Source organism: Entelurus aequoreus, linkage group LG17, assembly GCF_033978785.1.
Source record: "Entelurus aequoreus isolate RoL-2023_Sb linkage group LG17, RoL_Eaeq_v1.1, whole genome shotgun sequence".
Taxonomy (NCBI): Eukaryota; Metazoa; Chordata; class Actinopteri; order Syngnathiformes; family Syngnathidae; genus Entelurus; species Entelurus aequoreus.
In genome coordinates this window covers 23,598,729-23,608,728 of record NC_084747.1, presented here as the reverse complement: position 1 = coordinate 23,608,728, position 10,000 = coordinate 23,598,729, and the positions used below count along the sequence as shown (strand labels likewise).

The 10,000-nt window shown below is 41.1% G+C and overlaps 1 protein-coding gene across 4 annotated transcripts in view; it reads right to left on the bottom strand.

Annotated features, from left to right (window-relative positions):
• Positions 1-10,000, bottom strand: part of LOC133632718 (putative histone-lysine N-methyltransferase PRDM6) — a 98,603-nt gene that overhangs the window by 81,146 nt on the left and 7,457 nt on the right. For 3 of the 4 annotated variants that reach the window (XM_062025329.1, XM_062025327.1, XM_062025328.1), the window contains exon 3: positions 1,885-1,985. The exons of the other annotated variant lie outside the window; for it this stretch is intronic. In XM_062025329.1, coding sequence (XP_061881313.1) covers positions 1,885-1,904 — 20 coding nt within the window. In that variant the 5' untranslated portion in view covers positions 1,905-1,985. The remainder of the gene's footprint in view (positions 1-1,884; positions 1,986-10,000) is intronic. 4 annotated transcript variants of the gene reach the window in all.

Sequence of the window (10,000 nt, the reverse complement as noted above, 5' to 3'; positions counted from 1 at the left end):
AAAAATATATTTTCTAGTGTTGAATTTATACCGTTCCAATTGTTGTTTTGTTGAACAAAAGAATGTTTTTAATAGACATGAATTAGTTCAATCAGTTCCAATAAAGTAGCACTAATATGTTGACTTGTTGATTTATGACACTGACTAAGTGATGATGATCCCAGTGGGATGATGAGCATGACCTGCATGTGTTTCCCTCAACTTTGACTAATCCTGCAGACGTGATGAGAGACAACAAAGACTACAACTTTGACTAATCATGGCAGACGTGATGAGAGACAACAAAGACTACAACTTTGACTAATCATGGCAGACGTGATGAGAGACAACAAAGACTACAACTTTGACTAATCATGGCAGACGTGATGAGAGACAACAAAGACTACAACTTTGACTAATCGTGGCAGACGTGATGAGAGACAACAAAGACTACAACTTTGACTAATCATGGCAGACGTGATGAGAGACAACAAAGACTACAACTTTGACTAATCATGGCAGACGTGATGAGAGACAACAAAGACTACAACTTTGACTAATCCTGCAGACGTGATGAGAGACAACAAAGACTACAACTTTGACTAATCATGGCAGACGTGATGAGAGACAACAAAGACTACAACTTTGACTAATCATGGCAGACGTGATGAGAGACAACAAAGACTACAACTTTGACTAATCCTGCAGACGTGATGAGAGACAACAAAGACTACAACTTTGACTAATCATGGCAGACGTGATGAGAGACAACAAAGACTACAACTTTGACTAATCATGGCAGACGTGATGAGAGACAACAAAGACTACAACTTTGACTAATCATGGCAGACGTGATGAGAGACAACAAAGACTACAACTTTGACTAATAATGGCAGACGTGATGAGAGACAACAAAGACTACAACTTTGACTAATCATGGCAGACGTGATGAGAGACAACAAAGACTACAACTTTGACTAATAATGGCAGACGTGATGAGAGACAACAAAGACTACAACTTTGACTAATCATGGCAGACGTGATGAGAGACAACAAAGACTACAACTTTGACTAATCATGGCAGACGTGATGAGAGACAACAAAGACTACAACTTTGACTAATAATGGCAGACGTGATGAGAGACAACAAAGACTACAACTTTGACTAATCATGGCAGATGTGATGAGAGACAACAAAGACTACAACTTTGACTAATCATGGCAGACGTGATGAGAGACAACAAAGACTACAACTTTGACTAATCATGGCAGACGTGATGAGAGACAACAAAGACTACAACTTTGACTAATAATGGCAGACGTGATGAGAGACAACAAAGACTACAACTTTGACTAATCATGGCAGACGTGATGAGAGACAACAAAGACTACAACTTTGACTAATCATGGCAGACGGGATGAGAGACAACAAAGACTACAACTTTGACTAATAATGGCAGACGTGATGAGAGACAACAAAGACTACAACTTTGACTAATCATGGCAGATGTGATGAGAGACAACAAAGACTACAACTTTGACTAATCATGGCAGACGTGATGAGAGACAACAAAGACTACAACTTTTGACTAATCCTGCAGACTTGATGAGAGACAACAAAGACTACAACTTTGACTAATAATGGCAGACATGATGAGAGACAACAAAGACTACAACTTTGACTAATCCTGCAGACGTGATGAGAGACAACAAAGACTACAACTTTGACTAATCCTGCAGACGTGATGAGAGACAACAAAGACTAGTTTGGGACCAGGCATGATCCAGATAAGTCTATTTTTGAGCATGAATATAATGAGGATGTTTTCCAAGCAGTCAAACAGGAAGCATCATGTAGCAGTATTGCTAAGAGCTAAAGAAAAAGATAATAGAACAATCACTTACTGTACAAGGTCTGCTGGCATGAAGAATGAATGATAATGGTGGCATCCCCAACGTACGGTAGTTGCCCAAGAGGCCGGATGAAAGTGTGGAACTTGTTAGGGCTGAAATAGAAGCCACATAAATAAGATGTGGGAGCCATTGTCATATACAATATATAGACTTGTGAAAGGTTGTCAGTAATAAACACTAAATAGAAGTCATACATTATCATTTCTTTATTATTCCACTTTTAAATGGACTTCAGGTCCATGTGAAGACAAAGTTGTCAAAGAAAAGGCTGTTTTTAAAATGCTCAATTGACCGTAAATACTTGCTTGCTTAAACACATTTGAAGTCCTTGTGAGAGTTGAAACTAAGTCCCTCTAAAATGATTGGAGATCCAAAAGGGCCCCACTCATAAAATTGTTAAAAATAAGAAATATATATATATATATTTATTTTTTCTACTTTCAACAATTAAATATTGAACCGACTTCAGAGCTATCTGTGGATATGAAGTTAAAAAGATTGTATTGAATATTTTCCCCATTTCCCATTGATTTGAAGTCTTGACAGTTTATTGGTTTTTAACTTTCACTGCTTAAATCTCCTTCAGATGTGTCCATTTTATTATCTTTGTTTTATGCCTTCTTACTTTTTGTAGGGCAAACACACAAAACATGCATTGCACTAATTTGATGTCAAGTCATGGCTCAATCATTCATGACAACATTGATTGAGTCCTTATTATGTTGTCACCCTTCTAAAGAAGAAAAAACAGCCTACATGGCAGCTTCAACATTGCAACTTTTTCTCCTTACTTCTTTTATTCCACTTAGTTGTTTTTTCAACTAGTATTTTTAGAGAAAAGAAGTGGCTAACATGCACTCTAGTGGCCTGGCCTGGAATGACATTTCCTCTGATTGTCCAACATGATTGATGTCGTGGATTGTTGCCATGACGACAATGAGTGACAGAACAGTCAACAGTTTTTCTAACCACAGATTTTTGTTCTTTTCTTTTTCCTCTTTTACGCACTTTGTTTGCTAGAAAGATTACCACTTATTATTACTTTGATTGCTATTATTACGCTTAGATGGACTCCATTTCCTTAGCAACAAATGTGTGTGTGTGTGTGTGTGTGTGTGTGTGTGTGTGTGTGTGTGTGTGTGTGTGTGTGTGTGTGTGTGTGTGTGTGTGTGTGTGTGTGTGTGTGTGTGTGTGTGTGTGTGTGTGTGTGTGCGGACAAGACAGATTACAGCTGAGCTCATTGTGTTTTTGGGTCAGTCTCGTTATCCACGACCCGAAGCTTTTCAGCCTTCTTTTACACACACACACACACACGCACGCACGCACGCACGCACGCACGCACGCACGCACGCACGCACGCACACATTCTTGTATTTGTTCCCTTCTTGAGAAAAATGCCTCTCTCTTTAGGACCAGCCTTTCTAGATATATAAAGAAGTGTATTTACAACATTAATAATATATACATACTATGCAAATATAAAAGAAGGTAAGCTTTTAGGTAATTATTTATTTTTTGAATGTTTTGTTTGTAATTGTGTTTTAATCTTCATGATTTACATAAAGTTATTACAGTATGTCTCATATATATATATATATATATATATATATATATATATATATATATATATATATATATATATATATATATATATATATATTTGACACTTCACATTTTTACACACACTTGTTATTTCATATGTTGACCAGAGGGGGCGCACTTCACATTTTACACACACTTGTTATTTCATATGTTGACCAGAGGGGGAGCACTTCACATTTTACACACAGTTATTTCATATGTTGACCAGACGGGGAGCACCTTCACATTTTTACACACACTTGTTATTTCATATGTTGACCAAAGGGGTGCACTTCTAATTTTTACACACACTTGTTATTACATATGTTGACCAGAGGGGTTCACTTCAAATTTTTACACACACTTGTTATTTCATACGTTGGCCAGAGGGGGAGCACTTCACATTTCTTACACACACTTGTTATTTCATATGTTGACCAGAGGGGGCGCACTTCACATTTCTTACACACACTTGTTATTTCATATGTTGACCAGAGGGGGAGCACTTCACATTTTACACACAGTTATTTCATATGTTGACCAGAGGGGGAGCACCTTCACATTTTTACACACACTTGTTATTTCATATGTTGACCAGAGGGGTGCACTTCTAATTTTTACACACACTTGTTATTTCATATGTTGACCAGAGGGGTTCACTTCAAATTTTTACACACACTTGTTATTTCATATGTTGGCCAGAGGGGGAGCTCTTTTAAAAGCGACACACAGTCAATGTGACAAGTCCCTCCTTTTTGGGACCACCCTCATGTTGATAGATGTCACCACCAGGGGTGCGAATGACATCTCTATTTTTTGTTTTTTTGTAATGTGCTTAAGGCCGATGACAAAGGAGTCAGGGACCACAGATGACAAAGGAGTCAGTCAGGGACCACAGATGACAAAGGAGTCAGTCAGGGACCACAGATGACAAAGGAGTCAGTCAGGGACCACAGATGACAAAGGAGTCAGTCAGGGACCACAGATGACAAAGGAGTCAGTCAGGGACCACAGATGACAAAGGAGTCAGGGAGCACAGATGACAAAGGAGTCAGGGACCACAGATGACAAAGGAGTCAGTCAGGGACCACAGATGACAAAGGAGTCAGTCAGGGACCACAGATGACAAAGGAGTCAGTCAGGGACCACAGATGACAAAGGAGTCAGTCAGGGACCACAGATGACAAAGGAGTCAGTCAGGGACCACAGATGACAAAGGAGTCAGTCAGGGACCACAGATGACAAAGGAGTCAGTCAGGGACCACAGATGACAAAGGAGTCAGTCAGGGACCACAGATGACAAAGGAGTCAGGGAGCACAGATGACAAAGGAGTCAGGGACCACAGATGACAAAGGAGTCAGTCAGGGACCACAGATGACAAAGGAGTCAGGGACCACAGATGACAAAGGAGTCAGTCAGGGACCACAGATGACAAAGGAGTCAGTCAGGGACCACAGATGACAAAGGAGTCAGTCAGGGACCACAGATGACAAAGGAGTCAGTCAGGGACCACAGATGACAAAGGAGTCAGTCAGGGACCACAGATGACAAAGGAGTCAGGGAGCACAGATGACAAAGGAGTCAGGGACCACAGATGACAAAGGAGTCAGTCAGGGACCACAGATGACAAAGGAGTCAGTCAGGGACCACAGATGACAAAGGAGTCAGTCAGGGACCACAGATGACAAAGGAGTCAGGGAGCACAGATGACAAAGGAGTCAGGGACCACAGATGACAAAGGAGTCAGGGACCACAGATGACAAAGGAGTCAGGGACCACAGATGACAAAGGAGTCAGGGACCACAGATGACAAAGGAGTCAGGGACCACAGATGACAAAGGAGTCAGTCAGGGACCACAGATGACAAAGGAGTCAGGGACCACAGATGACAAAGGAGTCAGTCAGGGACCACAGATGACAAAGGAGTCAGTCAGGGACCACAGATGACAAAGGAGTCAGTCAGGGACCACAGATGACAAAGGAGTCAGTCAGGGACCACAGATGACAAAGGAGTCAGTCAGGGACCACAGATGACAAAGGAGTCAGGGACCACAGATGACAAAGGAGTCAGTCAGGGACCACAGATGACAAAGGAGTCAGTCAGGGACCACAGATGACAAAGGAGTCAGGGACCACAGATGACAAAGGAGTCAGTCAGGGACCACAGATGACAAAGGAGTCAGTCAGGGACCACAGATGACAAAGGAGTCAGTCAGGGACCACAGATGACAAAGGAGTCAGTCAGGGACCACAGATGACAAAGGAGTCAGGGACCACAGATGACAAAGGAGTCAGGGACCACAGATGACAAAGGAGTCAGGGACCACAGATGACAAAGGAGTCAGTCAGGGACCACAGATGACAAAGGAGTCAGGGACCACAGATGACAAAGGAGTCAGGGACCACAGATGACAAAGGAGTCAGTCAGGGACCACAGATGACAAAGGAGTCAGGGACCACAGATGACAAAGGAGTCAGTCAGGGACCACAGATGACAAAGGAGTCAGGGACCACAGATGACAAAGGAGTCAGGGACCACAGATGATAAAGGAGTCAGGGACCACAGATGGCCCCTGTGCTGCACTTTGGACAACCCAGCTGTAGAAGCTAAGTGTTAATGGCCACTATAGTCTTAGTAGTGTAGTGTATTTGTTCATCCTATGGTGGTAAAATCAGATGTTCACCTGGCGGGGATGAATAGGGAAGTCCTTTAGCTGCCATCTTGTTTGATCATATATTGCTGCCTTTAACCTGTCAATGTTTACTCTTGTATGCACTTTAAATCAACAATCATCCTGACTTTGGAGCAATGTTCACGGACTCTAGTATTTGGCTCTCTATTAGATGCAATGTTATTGATTTATGTCATCACTTGTTCACACCTCCTCATATGGAAGATACTTTTCCTTCTTCACGTCTCAAGAAGGGTAGAAATACAAGTACACACACACACACACACACACACACACACACACACACACACACACACACACACACACACACACACACACACACACACAAACGGTGTGGATAAGGACATGGCTAAACGTTATAAGACGTAAAGGTTGTTATGACTAGCGTGGCCGTGACAGCCGCCATTCGTCATCCTGGGGAGCGCGGCTGGATTGATAAGGAACAACAACACGCCTGAGAGAGAACCCAAAAGGAGACTTTTTCTGCACGCAGGAATGCTGAGCAGCGGGAGGACGGAGGTCCCACGCTACACGTCATGGGGCCTGAGGTGGGGTCCCACGCTACACGTCATGGGGCCTGAGGTGGGGTCCCACGCTACACGTCATGGGGCCTGAGGTGGGGGCCCACGCTACACGTCATGGGGCCTGAGGTGGGGTCCCACGCTACGTAGCAACACGTCATGGGGCCTGAGGTCGGGGCCCACGCTACACGTCATGGGGCCTGAGGTGGGGGCCCACGCTACACGTCATGGGGCCTGAGGTGGGGGCCCACGCTACAGGTCATGGGGCCTGAGGTGGGGTCCCACGCTACACGTCATGGGGCCTGAGGTGGGGTCCCACGCTACGTAGCAACACGTCATGGGGCCTGAGGTGGGGGCCCACGCTACACGTCATGGGGCCTGAGGTGGGGGCCCACGCTACTCGTCATGGGGCCTGAGGTGGGGTCCCACGCTACACGTCATGGGGCCTGAGGTGGGGTCCCACGCTACACGTCATGGGGCCTGAGGTGGGGTCCCACGCTACGTAGCAACACGTCATGGGGCCTGAGGTGGGGGCCCACGCTACACGTCATGGGGCCTGAGGTGGGGGCCCACGCTACACGTCATGGGGCCTGAGGTGGGGGCCCACGCTACTCGTCATGGGGCCTGAGGTGGGGTCCCACGCTACGTAGCAACACGTCATGGGGCCTGAGGTGGGGGCCCACGCTACACGTCATGGGGCCTGAGGTGGGGGCAAACAGCTGAACAAATGTGTGCCCTGAGGGACGCAATATTGAGACATTTGATGTTGTTATTCCTCGCAATTGATGGACTTTCCAATATTTCAAGCTGCAGTAGGTATTTGTCAGAAAGCCAAAGAAAAAGGAAGAGAGTGTTTTCATTCTCCATGTGTAGATTGTTTCATCTTGCTCAGAAGGCTCTCAGTCACACATTTCCTAAATAAGTTGTTTTTTTTAACAAAGCTTGAGTTTTAAGATTAACTTTAGATTGAAATGTTGAAATAAGTTTACATTTGTTTTGTTTTTGTAAAAGAAAACCCTCTTTTTGGCCACAAAATATTTCCCCCTCCAAACATGTTGAAAGTGTAATAATTGATGTGAAGTCATTGGAGAATTAAATACATCAATCATTCACAACCTTCATTTTAATGTCTTATTCATTTTGGAGCAATGACAGTTTCAAAAAAGTCCCACTACAATTCTTGGGGATCCAAAAAAGTCTTTTTTGTTTTTCTTCTTTACTTGCAACAATTAAATCTCCAGATCAACTTTAGATGAACCCATCAATTATACATCTGTATTATTTTGGTTTTGTTGTATGCCTTTTTTCTCAAACAAAACCTTTTTTGATGGCAAACACACAAAATATGCAATACTTTCTCCCAAAAATATTTCAAAGTGGAATATTGGATGTGAAGTAATGTGAGACTTAAAGATGTCAATATTTTAGAACAACATTCATTTGGATTCATTATTACTTTTTGAGCAATGACAGCTTCAAAAAAAAAAAATCGCAATAAAATTATTGGGGACCCAAAAGGGTCCACTCATAAACGTGTTCAGAATAAATTGCAGTGTTTCCCACACATTCATTTATTTGTGGCGGCCCGCCACGAAAGAATTACGTCCGCCACAAATAAATAAATTTAAAAAAAAAAAAAAAAAAAAAATATTTAATATTTAAAAAAAATAAAAAATAAAAAAAAATTTTTTTTTTTTTTTTGTCCTCTCCAGCTTCTCAGGCAAATCATATAGTTGATGTAGATGCCCATATCGACTGTTCATATTTACTTTACAAAAGAGAAGTGTAGGATACTTCTCTTGTTGCCTTATTTGTATTTGACTTTATTAAATGTATTTATATTAGAAACACAACATGTGTATATAACAAAGGGTGCAAAGTGTGCAGGCAGTAGGAAACACATGGTTAAGTGTAGGGAGTAAAACTGATGGCAGTCTAAAGTTCAAGATTTTTGGAGCTCTTTGTTCAGTGGATCAGATGTTTGATGAAGCTCTGTGTCTATCTACCACCACTACTGTTTTCTGTTTATTTGTTACTGACTGTGGCAGGACACCTCTGCCTCTGTTTCACTTTATGTTGCTGGTAAATAATATGCTTGTAGTAGTAGGCTAAAGTTAAATTATTTAGTATGCACTAATTAAAGGGGCAGAGCTTTGAGACGTTTTAGCTTTTATATTTTATGAGATATATTTTTTGTAAGAACCACAATTAATAAATATATTTCAGTGAATAACTTATTGTTCAAATCTGTATATAAATATGTACATAAAGTGTTGTAATTATATTGTAAAATGGATGGATGGATGGACGTTTAAAACAAAACAGTTATTAATTAGTAAGTATACATTTCTTAGCCTTTTTAGAGAAAATCATATTGTAGTAAATTATGCAAATTACTCGATGATGTCATGGTGACCACGCCCATAGCCACGCCCCCACCGCCACAGGTATCTTGGCAGTTTATGGGAAACACTGAATTTACTTTTTTTTAAATTGTATTTTCTTAACTTTCGAGCGTTAAATCTGGAGATAGAGTTTAGATCTATTCGTTGATTAGAAGTTTTTATGATGTTTTTTGTTTCTTTGTTTTATGCCCTTTTTGTCATACTTTGGCTTTTATGAACAAAATATGCAACATTTCCCCCTAAATCATTCTCAAAGTGGAATATTAGATGTGTGAGACTTAAATATGTCAATAATTCATACCAACATTGACTTGATTCATGATTATTTCTGGAGCAATGAGTTATAACAAAGAAATCCCACTAAAATACTTGGGGATCCAAAAGGGTCCCACTCATAAAAGTGATCAAAATAAGTCATATTTATACATAAATATTTTATTTAAATCTCCAGATTCACTTCAGATCCATCCCTCAATTAAAAGTTATTATTTTATGTTTGTGTGTGTGTTTAAAGCCCTTTTTGTCATAGAAAACTGACTTTTAATTTGGCAAAAACACCAAGTGGCCCAAAGTAGTGGAATAATTGATATGAAGCGATTGGAGGTTAAAAGGTCAATAACTAGCATTGATTTTGATGTCTTGTTATTTTTGGAGCAATGACAGTTAACATTTGTTCATGTTTGATGCCTTTTTTGTTCAAGAAAGCCCAGTTTTAATGGCAAAAACACCCAAAATAAATGTAGACGTGGAATATTTGCCTTAAATAGGTCAATAATTCATAACACATTTTATTTCATTGTGACGGTTTGAAAAAAACTCCTGGGGACCCACTCATAAAAGTGTTTTAACGCCTAAATCTTAAAACTTCCCAACTATCTGTCCATTTAAGTGTTTTTTTATATTTTT